This window comes from Suncus etruscus, chromosome 11 (assembly GCF_024139225.1).
Source record: "Suncus etruscus isolate mSunEtr1 chromosome 11, mSunEtr1.pri.cur, whole genome shotgun sequence".
In the NCBI taxonomy this organism is placed as follows: Eukaryota; Metazoa; Chordata; class Mammalia; order Eulipotyphla; family Soricidae; genus Suncus; species Suncus etruscus.
Window position 1 is genome coordinate 14,978,422 of NC_064858.1, and position 18,952 is coordinate 14,997,373.

At 34.2% G+C, this 18,952-nt stretch overlaps 1 protein-coding gene across 1 annotated transcript in view; it reads right to left on the bottom strand.

The window, feature by feature from the left end:
- NELL2 (neural EGFL like 2) overlaps positions 1-18,952 on the bottom strand; it is a 305,773-nt gene that overhangs the window by 62,531 nt on the left and 224,290 nt on the right. The window contains exons 14-15 of the mRNA XM_049783795.1: positions 15,659-15,781; positions 11,765-11,860 (exon numbers count right to left, since the gene is read on the bottom strand). Of these exons, the coding sequence (XP_049639752.1) occupies positions 11,765-11,860; positions 15,659-15,781 (219 nt within the window). The remainder of the gene's footprint in view (positions 1-11,764; positions 11,861-15,658; positions 15,782-18,952) is intronic.

Sequence of the window (18,952 nt, forward strand, 5' to 3'; positions counted from 1 at the left end):
TGAGGCTTCATCCACGGAGGACTCCCCTCCCTTAGAGGCAAGTCAGCCCATCCAGAAAGGATGGAGCCAGAGGAGTGTGCTGCCTGCATCATATAGCCAATGAATACCACCACAACACGTAGAAAAACCCACAATACAAGTGTGACAATGGGGAAACAATGCAGGCCAGCATCAGACATAGAGAATGAAGATGACAATTCTGATGACCAGATAATGACCAAGCAACTAATCAACCTTTCAGATAAGGACTTTAGACTAGCAATATGGAAGATGCTCAAAGAACTCAAAGAAACCATGGATCGAGTTGAACAGAACACTAACAAGAACCAAGAAAATATGAAGACAGAAATCACAAAACTCCAAACTGAAATAACATGTCAACTTACAGGCTTGAAAAAGTCAGTAAACGAAGTGAATGACAAAATGGATAAGCTCTGGGACAGGGTATCAGAACCTGAGAACAGACTTCGTGCTGTGGAAGATGAGATACATAACAATTACATACAGCAGGAGAGATTGGAAAAAAATGTATAAATATTATTTTGGTTCCTACCTTTTTTATATCCTGTTATTTTCTTTACAAAAATATAAACCCCAGAATTAAGAACTGCATTTTATTTACTGCATCTTCATACAAATATTATTTTGTGTTGTGTATGCACAGGAATTTAATAAATGTTTAATTTAGATAATTTGGTACATACAGTCAACAAATTTGCTGTCATTTCAAAAGCATCTAATCATCTTAATCCTACAATGAAAGCTGAATACCAAAGTACTGATTCTTTTAATTCATCAGGCACAGACATGATTCCTTTCTTTTTCTTAATAAAATTTAATTTATTTCTTTTACATTCAAGCCACTTTAAAAAATAGGTTTTCTTTAACATGTTCAGAATAACCTGATTTATTTACAAGAATTGAAATAAGAATTCTTAAAATCCAAAATGATCTGGGATTCATTTTTCTTTTCTTTTCTTTTTTTTTTTTTTTTTTTTTTTTTTGGTTTTTGGGCCACACCCAGCAGTGCTCAGGGGTGACTCCTGGCTGTCTGCTCAGAAATAGCTCCTGGCAGGCACAGGGGACCATATGGGACACCGGAATTCGAACCAACCACCTCTGGTCCTGGATCAGCTGCTTGCAAGGCAAACGTCATTGTGCTATCTCTCTGGGCCCTGGGATTCATTTTTTAATATTAATATCTTTATTTAAACACCTTGATTACAAATATGACTGTAGTTGGGTGTCAGTCATGTAAAGAACATCCCCTTCACTGGTGCAACATTCCCACCACCAATGTCCCAGATATCTCTCCTCCTGCTCTATGCTCTATGCTTTTTTGATTCCTTATTTCTCAGTTTCTTTATCTTGTTGTATAAATGGCATTTTGGGGGGGGGGTTTGAGTCACATGGGGCGGCGCTCAGGGGTTACTCCTGGCTCTGTGCTTAGAAGTGGCTCCTGGCAGGCTTAGAGGTGCCGGGATTTGAACCGTGGTCCGTCCTGTGTTGGATGCATGCTATTGCTCCAGCCCCAGTTTCAAAACTTCATTTGATTATTGCAGAGATCAGGATAAAGTCATAATAATAATAACTAACATTTTCTTAGTTAAAACAGTAATCATGTATTTTAAAAAATGAATATTAACTGTGCAGTAAAATAGGTGCTATTATTAATTACAGTTCTACTTAGAAATGAGGAAAGGGAGAGACATAAAGAAACTTGCTTTCAATCCACACAAACATTCAGTTCCAGAGCCCGAATTTATAACCAGTGAAACATTTTCCCAGTCCATTCTTACTTATCAGACTACATTACTTCTTTATTATTATCCAAATTAAGTACTTCAAGAGTCTCAGCTAAGTAGCTACTGTTATGAGCTTACAAAGCTGGGATAGTATCATGTTGCAGCTGTATGAATGATCTTTCTGATGGCCTAGCAGTTTTTTTTTAAATGTCTGCTGTATATAATAGTGTTACTTAGTTCATTCCATTTTTTATAATTTAAATCACATTTTTAAAATTATGATTTATAATTTGAATCACATGTTATCATTTAAATAATATTCTCCATGAGAAGATTATAAAACTGAGAAATCCGAGTTGAATTAAAATTTGAGAGAGAGAGAAATAAATTACTTAAGAGATGAGAGAGAAAAGGGAAAAAAGAGAACCTCATGAAGGAATTACATCATTCAAGTGGAAAAGTGGATGATTAGAGTGAATTATTCATATAATGGAAAGAAATTATGAGGTTTTTTATCCTTTACCTAGTCTAAAAGAAGCATTTGATTATCTACTCTTCTAAGGGGTCCAACCTTCTTCCTTGAAGTAGGTCTCATTCAGTTTTGTTGAAATATTTTTCCTCCATGAATTTACAGGGGACCAAAACTCATATCTTTTAGGATTATATAATCTCAGATTCTATTTTTTTTCAATATTCTACAATTCATTGCCAAGTGGCCCCTGACCTACCTCTCTGCTTCAGAAAATACAAACATACAAAACAGTACAGGAGACTAGACTACAATCTGATTTTTACTTTTATTTGGTAAGGGGAAAAAAAATTGTTATTGTGTTTTGTGATTCTATTTTTTACCGATTGTTTGGTAAAAAGTTATAGAAATCATGGTTATAAATAACTTTTTAAGAAGGAAATACTTATTATAATAGTCCCAGTATAACTGTAGTAATACATATCAAATGTATGATCTGAAAAAGACTTAGGTTCAATGAAGGAAAGGTCAGTTACTTTAGCAAATGAAGATAAATCCATCATATACACATAATACTAAGAAATATTAAGACTTTAAATTTCTGACATAATAATGTGATTGACTGAAACATAAAGAATGTTTAGAATTTTAAAGGAATTAAAAAAGGAATAATATTATGAGAAATAAGTAAGAAAAATTTAAATAAATAATATTAGAAAAGAGAACTGGAAATCAAAGTTATTAAAATTTTAAACATTCAATGAATAAGCTAAACAGAATTACACAAAGCTTAGGTAAGAACTGATAGACTGGATGATAAATATAAAAAAATTACTATAGCACAGCATTCACAAAAGAGAAGGAACATAGAAAATATAGATGAAAATAAGGCCATTATAGATGAAAAAGATAAGGTCAACATATGACTGTCTAATAGAAGTCCATTAAAACAAAGAGAGTAGAAACTTTAATGGACATAAAGACTGAATGCCAAAAATTTGAATGTTTTCTTAAATTGCATAATGTATGATACCTCAGATTGAATATCTTAAGGAATCTTAACCAAAATATTAAAGAATAAATTAATGTTCCCACCACCAATGCCCCTCTTCTTCCACCCCCCCCACCATTGGTGGTGGGAATGTTTCTCTGGGGAAGGGGGGGGTTCTTTTTATGAGTGAAACCCAACTACAATCATGTTGTATTCATCGTACTTAAAGATATTTTAAAAAGAATAAATGAATGATAATATGATGCATTGAAATGACAAACACCAATAAATAGGATATGTAAAAATTAGAGAAACTATTTTAAAATAAATTACAATAAGAGAGTGAATTTCTAAGTTAAAAATTCCGAGGTTCAAAAAGCAACGAAATGTCCTTTTTATAGTGTTTGAAGAATTCTATGCTAACGTTCCCCAAAGTTTATATGGGATAAAAGCCCTTCGAAGGGCCAAAGATTACACTTGTTGATGTGGTTCAATCCCTGGCACTGCATTTGGTTCCCAGAGCCCTGCCAGAAGCTATGCCTTAGCACAGAGCAAGGAACAAACTCTGAGTGGCCCCAAAACAAACAGAAGCTGCAAGTCTGTCATACACATAACATTTGAAGGTAGTACTAGAGTATGCTCTTTAATAAGAAGCAATAATAGGAAGCCAAAAATATACAGAACATTAGAAAAAGCATTCAGGGACTGGAGCTGTGGCGCAGCGTTAGGGCATTAGCCTTGCACACCGGCTGGTCTAGGACAGACTGTGGTTCGATCCCCCTGGCATTCCATATTCCCCCAAGCCAAGAGTGATTTTTGAGCACATAGCCAGGAATAGCCCGGGAGCGTCACAGGGTGTGGCCCCCAAACCACAACAAATAATTAAATAGCATTCAAACCAGGCCAGCTCATATATTCACCCGTTTCTCGAAAGGAATGTAAATCTAGGGGTAAAAAAAATCATGTGTTAAGCTCTGCCCTGCCAAGCATAGTTGCTGCATCCATTGTTCATAATCGCTTCTTGGTATATGGCCCTATTTCACCAGTCCTCTATGATTCTCTGCAGAGACACGAAACTCCAAGTATATCAGTATTTGGAATGATATCACCAGGGCCTTTGTTGGAGTGCATGTGGGCACCCTCTCTGAACATTCAACTATTTCCAAGAACTTGGCAGTTAAGAATAAGATCCACAAAAACTGCAGTATCACTAATAGTGTTTTGAGTTTTTGCTTCATTTATTTGATGCTATCATCCCCTCATAAGAATACACCAATTTAAAGACAAGGTGTATCTGAGGTCATTAATGTTTGGGAACAAAAAAAATTACAGAATGGTTGGCTAGCAACAAGAGTTTAATAAACCTTGCCATTGTCTTAATGACCTCATTGGAGATCAAGAATTTTCATGATTTTTTGGTCACTGTACTTCTTTTTTCTTTTATATTTTATAAATTTTCTTTCTTTTCTTTTTCCTTAGGTTTTTTTTGACCTTAAAAGTGATTTTTTTCCCCTTTCATAATTCCATGTGCCTTCATTTTCAGTGTTAATTAGGTAAGACAGAACTGACAAAAAAGAATTTAAAAAAATCTTCATCATAGTTGCTATCTATTTTATATAAACAGTATGTCGGAAAATTAAAAAGATTTTTTTTATTCCAATTATCCTGAGGACATGGAAGAATGACATTTTAATAGTACAAAGGTAGATTTACATGAAAAATTAAAATTTTAAAATTCACATTATAACTAAATTAAAGCAACTGTGCATGTACAGAATGCAACTGCTATATTCTTAGCTTGTAATAAAAATCTATGAATTATAAATGGATAAAAGCCTATGTATAAATAAACCAAGAAAACATGAATCATTTTGCAGCCTTATATTTATAAAATTCCACAGGGCCAGCTACCTTGGCTAAAATACCATCTAAAGTTTCAAGTAATTTTGTATATAGAAGTTTACTCAAAATGTATAGCATAGAGCTCTTCTGCACGCTGATCCACCATCCAAGGTGACTCTGGCTGACATCACTGGGTCTATTCTGGACCTGAAGGTAGATCCCCTCCTTAGGCAGTGGGTCCCAGCAGCCTCCAAACCTGACCATGACATATTATGGGCTTATATCATGGTTCCTGAAATAAATGACTGCTTCTGCTCAACAAATTATGTGCTGCTCACAGTTATTCTGCCAGTCATTCTTTTTTTTTTGGGGGGGTCTGTGGCATGATCAGTGGCACACAGGGGTTACTCTTGGCTCTGCACTCAAGAATCTCTCATGGCCGGGTTAGGGGACCATATGGTACGGAATGGTGGAAATCGAACACAGGTCCATCCTACCACTCTGCTATCTCTTCGGCCTTCTTTCAGTCATTCTGCAAAGTCAGGCAGAGGAGACAGTGCAACCTTCAGTTGAATCCTCTGCATCTTCAAACTACAAAGGGTGTCTAAATACAAGACTCAGTCAACACTAGAAAACCAATAATAAAAACCACATAGAAGCTCTCCAATCGCAATGGAGCAAAAATAATATCACCAAGTATATAGGCAATACAAGTAAATTCTGAGTGTGTTTTTAGTGGTGAGGATGTTCAGTAAGTTTCAAGGATAGAGCACATATAATCAGTAGTTATAAAATAGAATGAGTATTGCAATGAAAAAAAACCTACTACAGTCAGATATGACAGAAATTAAGAACAGGGTAGGTGGTATAATAAAAGAAAATAAAAGCACTGATCATCAGAATAACTGAAGCTGAACTAAAAATCAAGGAGTTCCAAGACAAGAACAAGGGAACCAGTAGAAAACAGCAGAAGATGGAAAACAGTATACAATTAATAAAAAGCATATCAGATAACCATGGAATGAATTTAAGAGGAATTTAAGAGGAATTCTTAAGAATTGTACGGGTCCCTGAGAAACAAGAAGGCAAATGTGATAAATTAAAGAAGTCATAAAGATTGAGGATTTACAGAATTAAGATTTCTATAATCTGAGATCCAAGAGACTTGAGGGGTCCCAATGAAAATAGACACAATTATAAAAACTCGAAGACACATTATGCTCAAAAATATTGAAAGCAGCAAGATAAAAAGTGAGCTTTTTATCTTTATAAAAGTCCAAAAGATGTACAGCAGATCTATCAAATTGATGAAAGATTAGAGTAGAAAACCTTAATGAAAATAACACCTCACCAAGAATACTCTACCCGGATAGATTATTCTTCATATTGGAAGGAACTATTCAGAGTTTCATGAATAGTCAAGTTTAGGGGATCCATAGCCTTGAAACCAGATATTTTAGAAAATGTTGACAGAACTCATTGAAAAGACAGTATTACCTTCCAGTCATGTAGCATTAAGCATGCTGCTCATTATTTAGTTTGTATGGTTATCCTCTACTAGATTAATAAAGGTGAAAAACCATAGAAATAAATATAAAGAAAAAAATCACAAAAAAATAGAAATTTATCATTACAGATTGACTTATTTACTTTCTAATAATTCTATTTGCCATTCCTTTAAGTTGTATTTAACAGATTAATATGAATTAAATGTGTTATATGCCTGCCAAGAGGGCAGGATGAGGTTGGGAAAGAAGCTAGAGGAGGAAACAGTACATGGTGGTGAGAATAACATTCTTAAAACAACTCTATTATGAACAACTTTGTAAATCACAATATCTCAGTAAATATCTCTGTAAAATAAATAATTTCTCACAACAATAAAAAAGTCCAGTTTTTGTCCTGTCTTATTTACACATATTGAAAAAATATGGTAAATGAGAAAATTTCCAGTATTCAGTTCTATAGCCCTTAAAATAAGTTATTTTTAAAAATAAATTGATAAAATGAATATAGCTAACTCTCATTCATATCATGGGAAAGTCACCTGGTTCAACTTCTATGGTATACAGTACAAAATTTTCTCAAAAAAAAAAAAAAAGAATAACCCTCCTATATGATCAAGCAATTCCACTTCTTGGCAGGCTATGCAAATGCAAAAACATAAATTCAAAATGATTTGTGCCCAGTCTGAACAATACTGAAAAAGTAAATCTAAACTTCAATCACCACACTGTCAAGTGACAAGTGGAACGGCGGCAGGAGTGATGTGGGTTGGAGGTAATTTTTTATCAAATTTTAATATAAACATTAGGATAGAAATAGAAGTTTAAAACCTCAGTAGACAGACTTCTAATTGCATTTTGTTTTTCAATAAATAATTTCCAAACTAACTTTAACTTAAAAATCTGATGAAATATACAAATGTTTAATCAAATGAAGTCACAGGGCAGGAGAGGTAGTACAGGGGTTAACTTGCCATGCAAGTGGTTAACCCTAGTTTGATCCCTACACTGCATAAGGATCTCGAGGATAACAGAGTAATTTTGAGCAGAGTTTGGAGTCAGCCCTGTATATAGCCTGGTGTAGAATATACACACACGCACACGCACACACGCACACACAAATATTGCATTGTGATTGTGAATATTTTTACAGAATGGTTATTTATTTATTTAGGTTTGGGGGCCACAAATAGTGCTGAGCTAACTGACTTCCCCTCTGCACTCAGGGCTCAATTTTAGAGGTGCTCAGGAACCACAGAGCTACTTACTAGTCATTGAATCCAGGTCAAATGCATGCAAGGCAACTGTCTTACAACTATCTGTATGGACCCATATGCAGTAATTTTAAAAGATCATGTAGGGGCTGGAGTGATAGCACAGTGTAAAGCGTTTGTCTTGCAGGCAGCCAACCCTGAACTGACTGGGTTCGATACCCAGCATCCATATGATACTATGAGCCTGCCAGGAATGGTTTCTGAGCTGAGTCAGGAGTAACCCTGAGCACTGCCAGTTGTGACCCCAAAACAAAAAATCAAAAACAAATAAAAGATCATGTAAATTTAATGTTATTCAGGAAAAGACATAAACATAGCCTCTTCGAAATTAATAAATGTGTTCATCAATTTTATTAAGAAACACCTGCTACAGAAATAGATTAAATTAGCAGGAGAGAGGTGATGATACCTTATCAACAGAAGTAACAAGAGTTAGTAAATATGTAAAGCACATTAAAAATGTCTTTCAAAACACTGATAAAATCCTATTTTTTCAGTCCTCAGTGATTTTATTGTGAAGGATCAAGAGATTTCTATTAAAGGAGGTAAAGCATTGAATTGGGCTGACCCAGGTCGAATCCCTGGCATCATATATGTGATCCCTCATCACATTCCTACACACACACACACACACACACACACACACACACACACAGGAATAACCAATACTGAGCACAAGTTGTGAGTCTCCTTGGTTGTGTCCATTGAGAAAAAAAGACAGTAATTTAAGTCAGTAATTAATTTTCTCGTCAAGATATCAGGCAGGACAAAACTCTAATAAGAGAGATTTTAGTTCATTCTTAAATTTAAGAAATCTTGAAAATTCTAATGCTTTCCTTTCCTTGGCAACTAAAAGCCCTACACTGGTGAAGATAAAAGGAGAATTGTTTGCATTTCCATGCTCTAAGAATATAAAAGCAACTTAAAATGGTTTAAATATTTCCAGCAATGTCGAACAAATAAAATGGCAAAAGGAAGACTTGGTGCTCACCAAACTAATTGCCTTTTCCAAACCTTTGGAATCAATATGACTAGGTCTCATCAATATTATACAAGTGTAAATAATATATGACTTCTGGTCTCAAGCAATAACAGGGTGAGACTTTACTCCAAGATTTCTCTATAGTTCTATATTCTGCGGTTTTGGAGGTCATATGGTGATCATGACTTCTATCTAAAATGACAGTGAGTCCGTGTTCTGAAAAATCTCAATCCCAATTGCCTTTAACTCTTCTTTTTTCACTACACGTGATACTCATACTGTTAAGTGTATAAACTTATCACTTTAAACTTTAAACTTATCACTGAAATTCTCTGGTTAAAAAGAGAGATGTTAGTTACCTTTATATTAATGAAATAGATATCAATAATAATACTAACTATGTGTAAAAGACAATATACATTTATAAGAGTGTCATTAGTAAGTTTTCCTGATAACAGTGGGTAGGACACTTGCCTTGTATGTGGTCTACTCAGTTATAATCCTGGGCATGCCATATAAGCCTATATAGTTTAATAAGATATTAAAATATGCTATTTTATACAAATATGCTATTTTATATTTCATAAAATCATAAAATAATTTATACTACCTGCCAGAAGTTCTTTATAGCTCTATTTTTCCCTTGCATTATTTATGTTTTCTAGATATACAAACTTAGGTTCATAGTTTTATTCATCTCTGCATTCTATTTCTAGATCAGCAATCAGGTTATACAGGAATTTAATAAATACTTCTGTTTGAATGGATCTATAGATTATTTCCTATGGGAATATCCTTGCAGAAAGTTTTATTTTTAAAGGGCATATTTTATTTAGAACTCTAGCTAGACAAATAATTGTATTTGGGAAGTGAAAAGTTAGACTCAAAGCTGAAGCAGAATTGGGGACAGGCATTTTGAAATGTTTTATTAGCACATTTTCTCAAGTAGGAGCAATACATTTTCTATTAATCAAATAGCAAAATATGGTCTTGGGAAGGGAGAGGTAAACTAAGATCCATTGGTTTAGAGCATCAACTTTAATCAATGGAATAAAGCTAAATATTTCATACACCTAGAATTAAACATGTTAATTTTTTTGGGGGGGTCACGCCCGGTGGTGCTCAGGGGTTACTCCTGGCTGTCTGCTCAGAAATAGCTCCTGGCAGGCACGGGGGACCATATGAGACACCGGGATTCGAACCAACCACCTTTGGTCCTGGATCGGCTGCTTGCAAGGCAAACGCCGCTGTGCTATATCTCCGGGCCCTAAACATGTTAATTTTAGGTAAAAAAAAAACATAATACATTTAAAAAAATAAGAAGTATTTACTCATGATACGTCAGAACCTCCTTAAATAAAAGTATTCTCTATTTTCTATTATTAGAGTGACTTTAGAGCAAAAATGTTAAAGCACCAATATGATTAAACAGCCAGAGTTGAGTGCAGATAGACCTTTGTATTCTTGATTATTTCCCACTAAAAAAAAAAATGATTCAAAACCCAGTATGATTGTAAATGAAAATAACTCCCATTGTTTAAATTCTTGAAAGTGGAGAAGAGCAAAGTGATATCCAGAGAAGTTATGTTACTTACTCAAAATCACATAAGATGAAGATTTTAACATATATTTGTCCTCAAAGTCTTGGCTGCTGTAACTACTTAAAATCAGGCTGACTGGAACTATCATCTTAGATAATAAAAGTTCAAAGATAATTAAATATGAATAGTTAAGTATTGTGACGAGTTATTTTCAACTTCAGCTTTAAATTTTACATCACTAAAATTAATCTTATGACAGTCCAGATTTTCACTGTCTCATGCTATAATTGTTTTCTGGTGGAAGTACGAACAGCATGATTGAACATGGTCATTTTACACAGTAGGTATTTGGGACAGTGCTTATCAATATTGCATATAATTAAAGAAATATGAAATAATGGTTTAATATTCATATTGCACAGAAGAAAAATGTTAAAGTAATAGTCACCAGAGATAATGGCAGAGAGGAGGTCTTTGTGCACCTGGAGGAAGTCATGAGATAGTAACATTGGAGAATTGCTTTGGGGATACCTGATTTTTTATTTTGTCTTTGGGCTATACCCAGCAACACTCAGGGAATACTCCTGGCTTTGCACTCAGAAACTGCTCCTGGCAGGCTCATGGGACCATATGGGATGCCAAGAATAGAATCGGTGTCTGTCCTGGGTTGGCCTCATACAAGGCAAACAATCTACCATTGTGATATCTATCGCTCAGGCCCCGTGGGATTCCTGATTTTTATTTTTATTTAGGAATTTCTATAGTTGTTAAACAGAACAAGCTATATTTGGAGGTATATTTCAGGATAGAAGCCAATACTTTAAATATAAACTATACAACTTAGCTACATCTTTGGCACTGGAACTTTTTTATTTTAAATAGGTTAAAAAACTCTCTGGAAGAACAGAATACATAGAGTTTGGGGATTTTGGATTTAGGAAATACCCTCCCCCCTTAAAATGTTCATACATCATAGTTACACATTTTATATTGAAAGCAATTAATTTTTAATTGCAAACTGACTGACTTTTTTCCACAACAGATGAGTGACTAAAGAAACTATGATACATATACACTCTGCAGCTTTTAGGAAAAATAAAGTCATGAAATTTGCCTAAACATGGAAGAATATGGAGATCATTATGCTGAGTGAAATAAGTGAGAGAGGGAGAGAGACAGACACAGAATAGTCTCACTCATCTGTAGGATTTAAGAAAAATAAAAGACAGTATGGTAATAATACCCTAGTGAATATGGATCACTGAAACTTCCTAACATCTGCATCCAAATATCTCTTTATTAAAAGTCCTATGAAATTGAGGGCTCATTTGAAATTTAAGATATTTCTTTCTTTACATATGACTTTATACATTGATGTATACATTCATTTTGAGGGGATAGAAGGCTTTTCTTACCTGTTTCACAGCTGGGCCCAGTGAAACCTTGTGGGCAAGCACACACATTTGCAGCAATACAAGCTCCTCCATTTCGACAGCCATCTTTGCAAAATGCTACAAGAGTTTAGATATATGATTTCAGTACTTCACTTCAAGATAATTTTTCTGTATTCTCTTGGATATATAGATACAACTTATAAATAATAATATAATTTCTTATTTATAAATCATATTCATAAAATTTTATATTCAGATAAATTAAATAATACAGCTATAAGTGTTAAATAATTTTAAAGAGTCATCTTTCCATTGCTAAAATTATTGCACTTATAAAATACCAAATTATATTTTAATAAAAACAAACAGTAGATTAAAAGAAATATATATTCGAATTAGATTTGAGTCTTATGATCCAACTTGAAATTAAACAAATTAATCTAGAAAGTTTATTAGGGACCAAACCAACATCAAGAGAATGAAACTGAGCAGCCCTTTGCTACTCAAGGAATATGGTCTAAATAAGAAGAAAACTGAGTCGCCATGTTTGCATCTAGTCAGCTCCATAGATTCATTACTCTGTTCTTAAAAGAGATGTAAACCATGCTGTGAATAATTATGGATGCACTGAGTAAGCAGCTGAAAACTGACGATCTCAAGAAGGAAGGGCAGGCCAAGTCCCTGTCCTGCCGAATTCATGCTTTCAGCACCCATTACCAACAATCACTGCTTTACCAATGGTCCTGCTTCGCCAATACTCTAAGATTCTCTATGTAGAGACCAATCTTACTGAAATAGCAGGTATGCTGCTATATAACTGGGACCTGAGAGCTGAAAACAGTATCTAGAAAAACTGCAGTATCAGAAGCAATGCTTTAAATTCCTGAACCTTTTGGCCATATTTGAGGCCACATAACAACTCCATTTTTGTTTAATACTGTCATATCTATAGGAACACACCAATTTAGATGTCTGTGTGTATTTATTCACAAGCAAATGAAGTGACAGAACAGTTAACTAGCAACAAGTGTTTACTAAACCTTTTGACCCTATTAGATTTTCATAAATTTTCTTGTGGATGTACATCTTTTTTTTTTTACCACTCCTTTTTTTCCTTTCTACATTTCTTTTTTATTTTAAATAAATTTACTCCCAGTTATATGGAAACAAATATATTACGATAAACCATATCAACTCTGTGATACAAGCTATTTAAATAAAGTACATTTAAAAAAAGAATATAAAATTGGGATTTAGTAAGTGAACTGAATTCTATGCTATTTTCATCATAGATAATGGGAGAAGAGACAATAAATTAGTAAAATGCTTATTGCTCCAAAAATTTAAATTAGTCTTGCTAATGAATTAAACAGTAGTAAGAAAAACTTGTTCGAGGTCTTCCTTCTTTTGCTAAGTCTGGGTCAGAATTGAGGAACAGGACAAAGGCTGTTATTCTGAGTTTCATGCACTACTGACTGAGCTAGCCAAACAAACAAACAAAAAAAAGGAGTGATGGGAAAACTTTTTTCTGTGTGCAAAAATTAAACAAGGATGATTGTGTTGAGATACTCTATTGTCAATGATGTGAAAAAAAATGTTGAGTAACACTAAAACCCCCTATCAACCTCTGTTTCCATCTCAGCTTATTTTTTGACTCTAAGAGTTAGAGGCTATTTGTTTTCTTAGTTTCCTAAAGCTTGTCATGAAGAACTAGATAATATTGTTTTCATATTCTGGTATGTGCCTTCTCTACATTTAACTAATCAGAGTATTAGTATATCCTAATTAGTTAGTATATAAATTCTCAGGTTTATAAAATGTATAAATATGAGATTCTGGTGCTGAATTATAGAGTGAAAAAAACTCTGACCTTTGTTTCTAATTCCTAAATCTGTCTTTGTTCCAGAGAAAGTGAATATCTACTCATAGGTTTTGAGATTTAAAGTTAATTAATAAGGAAGGATCCATCCATCATCATGTATCTAGCTTTCTTGGAGTAATTTGAAAGGTTACAGCCCATTGCCAGAGCATATTACTTGGTGGTTTAGATCTCATATCTAAACTACCTATCTCAAATATTTTGCAATTTCAAACAAAACTATGTGCATAAAGTTGAGAGATTTTGTTCAAGTAAGCTGTCGATTTAATTTACAAAAGAAATTTGTAAAGATTTGAGTTTTCCTTTGTTCAAGGATAAGGGTAATGTGCCTGCATATCATTACTTTGAGAGTTCTTTATGCTTGATTATAAACAAGCTGAATTAGTTATAATAATTAGGAGCTGGAATTGTATGAAAATAGAGAATTCCTAGATGAAATTCCTAGATGAAATATTAAGCCTCAATATAGTCTCAAAACAACAGTAATCTTTGGAGATGTCCTAAAGTTCAGTCTATAAGTGTTTTTTTCAGCGAACTTGCTTAGTTTTTTTCTGAGAAATTTCCTGAGGTTTGCACCCTCTAGATAAGAACACTTTTTTTATAATGCCATAATCAAAGATTTTCATCAACTTTTTCAAGCCAGGGAAATTCTCAATCCATATAAATTTCAATTGTATTACTGTAGATCAGATCTTAAGACACATACTCTTGGATCATTACATTAACAATTATTCCATATTTTCCCGATTCCCACATACAGAGGTATGGTCAGATGATCTGAATAAACTTAAAAATGATGACACAGTATTATTACCTGAATGGGCAATATAAAATTTAAAATGATTTAGACAACTAACAATTTTTTTTTTTTTTTTTTGCTTTTGGGCTGTACCTGTTGATGCTCAGGGGTTACTCTTGGCTCTATGCTCAGAAATCGCTCTTGACAGGCTCAGGGGACTATGCCGGGATTCGAACCACTGACCTTCTGCATGCAAAGCAAATGCCTTACCTCCATCCTATCTCTCCAGCCCCTAACAAATAAATTTTTAAGTCACAATTTCTATTATATTCATTCTGAAAGTTGATGAAAAATCAAAAATTCCTTTTTGTTTTATAAAGTGAATAAGTTTTTTTGGTGAAGTGAAATAAGTCTTTTAAGAACAGGTGAGTTAATTGCAGAAAACAATTATTAGTAAAAATGAAAATCTAAGCTCTACAGTACACGTAAAAGACTCATTCACTGGTATTGACAAACTATTTAAATGAACATCTATAACCTAATATACAATCAACAATGCAAAATAAACAGTACAGAAAAATATCTCTCAGACATATATTTCCCACTAGATTATGAAAATCAAACAAATGGACTGATGGTACTTTCTAAAACTACTGTCATGTTTTAATACTAAAAGAAATATCTGGAGCTGGGAAGAATTTTTTCAAACAGATGAAAAGTATAAAAAAGTAATAAAATAGTAATTATGGAAGAAATAGATTGGGAAAATCAGAAGCAGAGAAGCTTGTGGTTAGGCAAAAAATAATTTAAAATGTCAATTATAGAAATTTTGTTAAAATCCTCAGGATGTGAGGCCGGAGCTAAAGCGCAGAAGGGCATTTGCCTTGCACGCAGCTGATTCAGGACAAACCTCGGTTCAATCCCTGGCATCCCAGATGGTCTCCCAAGCCAGGAGTGATTTCTGAGCGCATAGCAATGAGTAAACCCCAAGCATTACTGGGTGTGCCCCCCCTCCAAACAAAAATCCTCAGGATATGATCATGGGTGTAGTCTGGAAATGGATCAGATGGAGGAAAATTAGATTAAAGAAGCTGAACATTGTAGCTATTTACATAATGATATAACCAAAGTATAGCAAGAGTTAATAGGGTTCTGTGAACTGTATTCTTAAAAGCTCTACTCCAGGAAGTGGCCAGAAGGTACATTGATATTCGTAATGAGCACTGGTAGAAAAAAATAATGATGGACTACATTATTCTCAATAGAAGGGAGAGGTGGAAGGATTTAAACGTTTTACCTTTGCATGTAGTTCCATTCCCAGTATAGCCTGGCTTGCAAACACAATTGTGCCCTCCAACAGTGTTGAAGCATAGAGCATTTTCATCGCAGTTGTGCTGATTTGTGACACATTCATCATGTTCTGAAAGAAGAAATACAGTTTTTAATTCAAAGATAGATTTTAATATACACTATAATTTAAACTTTACTTGCTTTATGGTTTTTGGTATTTCAAACTCATAGCTATGTCTAATATTTAAACTATATGCTGAATACAAGGTCATATATCGAAGTATATTATATGTCCTATGAAAGTATATAAATTATGTATCCACATGTCTTGAAGGCCTTAGACAAAAGTGCCAACAAAAATAGGAAGGAAAAATGGAGAAGAGATGTAAAATTGGAATTCTCAGAAGTTGAAACTTTGAGAGTTTAGATTCAGTTGAAATTACCTGAATATGAACTTGCAACATTAATTTACACCCTGCACGCATGGATGAGATATAATACAGTAGGCAGAATACTTTCCTTACATGCAGCTGACACAGATTCAATCTTAAGTATCCCACAGGGTCCCCTGAGCCACCCTGGAATGATCCCTGAGTGCAGAATCAAATATAAACCTTGAGAACTATTAAGTATGGCCTCAAACCAAAATAAATAACTTACTTGAAAAATTAAATGCTCATTTATGGTTAAAACATTCATCCAAAAGGATGTAGGCACACCACTTCATTGCAGCACTCAGTACAAGAGCCAAGGCTTGAAATCAACCTAGATGTCCAACAACAGATGAGGAGGATCATGAAGATATGGTACAATGAAATACTACATAGCTTAAGGAATAATGCAATTATACAATTTGCAGCAACATGAATGGAAATGGAAGATATTATGTTAAATGAAGTAAGCCAGAAGGATAAATAGAGAATATCACTTATATGTGATATTTAGAATTACTGCATGAAGAAATGCAATGGTCTAAATGGGAGTTTTCTCGAACACTCTTGCCCGAGAGTATAGTGAAGAGAAGGTAAGAAACTGAGTGAAAGAGGAAAGAATGGGGTCGAGAGGCCAAGCAGTCTCAGGTGCATTGGTAGAGGTAAAAAGGAAAGAACTAAATATTCAGGTCAAAGGCAACACAAATGGAAAGAAGAGACCAAACTTTAACAATCTAAAATAAAAATGAGCCTATATATACTGGCAGGCTAGGGAATTGGTGGGTGGTGGTATGGGATTCATTATATATATATGAAACCCTACTGTGAAAAACTTTGGAAAGCACAATGGTGTCAATAAAATAAAAAAAATATTACAAATTGCAAACATTTTGCATGAGAGAATATAAAATTAGTGTTGGAGTGACTGTACAGATGGCAGAGTTTTCACATTGAATGTGCTGACATGGGTTCAATTCCGGGTATCATATACTGTCCCCCCAGCCTATCAGAAGTGATTTATGAGCAGAACCAGGAAAAAGCCCTGTGCAATGATGGCTGTGACCCCAAACCAACCCACCAAGCAAACAAAAATTAAATCATGCAGTTTGCTGCTATGTGAATTGAATAGGAGAGAATGCTCGTGGAAAGAAAGTCATGGAGGAGGAAAGACAGATAATGACTACTTTGTTTCATATGTGCCCCCATATGTCCCTAAACAACAGAATCTAAGATCTAGTGTAAAGAGTGAAGTTAACTGAGCCAATTCAATAGGGGGAGAGGATGAAGATGTTGATGTGAGCTAGATATAAGGCTGAAATGGATGAAGAAAAAAACCCAGAGAAAAAGGATGGGAATGGACATTATGCTGGAGAGTCTGGTGTTGAAATATGTGCATGAAACCATGTTATTGCCAGTATTGTGGTAATCACTGTGGCTAAACAATGTTTGTTTTGGTTTGTTCTGAGAGACCACACTTTGGCTGTGCTTAGAATTTACTCTTGGCTCAGATCATAGGGATTTCTCTGGTGAGATTTAGAGGACCAAATGAAGCAACAAAGATAAAACCCAGGAAGGTCACAGGCAAGACAAGTGCCCTCTCTCCTTTACTATATTTTGGGGCCCCTCGAGTAAAGTTTACAAACGTTTTTAGATGTAAAAATGTATATTCAAACTTCTCACAAAGGACCTGATCAACTTCATAAAGTCTTCCTTCAGCAAGAAAAGTATCACAATTCTATGAATAAAACAACTGCTTTCTTACGCTGTACAAATACACGTTTTAAAATATACAACCAATAAACATCCTTTAATTCTATTGATCTTGACTTTTTTACTTTTGCTTTTTGAGTCATGCTCAAGGAATACTCCTGGTGATCTCAGGGAATCATATAGGATCTCAGGGATCAAACATGCAAGGCAAATGCCCACTCTGCTGTCCCATATCACTTCTGCTCCAACTTGACCATTTTAAAGTGCTGAATGATCTGATCCTCACAATATGACAATGAGCCAGACATAATCGTTATCACTAATTTAAAGATGAGTCAATTGTACCTCAGTGTGCTTAAGTACTCTGCACAAATTAACAGGAATATTAAGAAATCCAGATTTCCACTCAATGCTCAGAAATAAATTTGATATTAATAATGAATACAGTTATAGCAAGAAAACAGATCTAAAGCCGATATCCAGATGAGTGAGAAATTAAAAGAAAGTATGAAAATACACATGAGTTTGAACAGCCATACACAAATTTTTCAGCATGTAAAACCCTGCAGTGGGAGAGTACTTATTCTTCGTTCTTTTACATAAATAATATTTAGTTTTAAATATATGTTCAAAATATAATTCAATATAATTACTTGCTACACCGCTATAAAATTATTAAAGCAAACAAAAATATACATTTTACTTGAGAACTGTTATGATTTGAAAAATTACACTTGACATGCAAATTAGATTTGATTAAAAACATTTATTTCCACTACTGAACACATTTTGTAAATAAAACTTAAATATATTTATGCCCCATCACATATATGTGCAGTTATAAAAATTTGAAATAAAAAATTAGGAACAATTTTTCAATAATGTTTTAGAAAAATAATTTTTAAATACTTTAAATAAGTTTACTTAAGAAATGTGAGAAGCTGTTTATCTGCCTCCCAAGGCCATTGCAGGTTTGGTCCGGGTGCAATGAGGGCCAAGGGTCAAGTGGTTTCAGGTGCAAAGATTAAAAAGGACAGAACTAAATATCCAAACCAAAGTCAACAATAATAGAATCAAGAGACCCAAGCTGTAAAAATCTAAACTTACTACGGGCTTGTTACAATGGCAGGTCATAATGTAAAAGGGGGAGGTAGTATAGG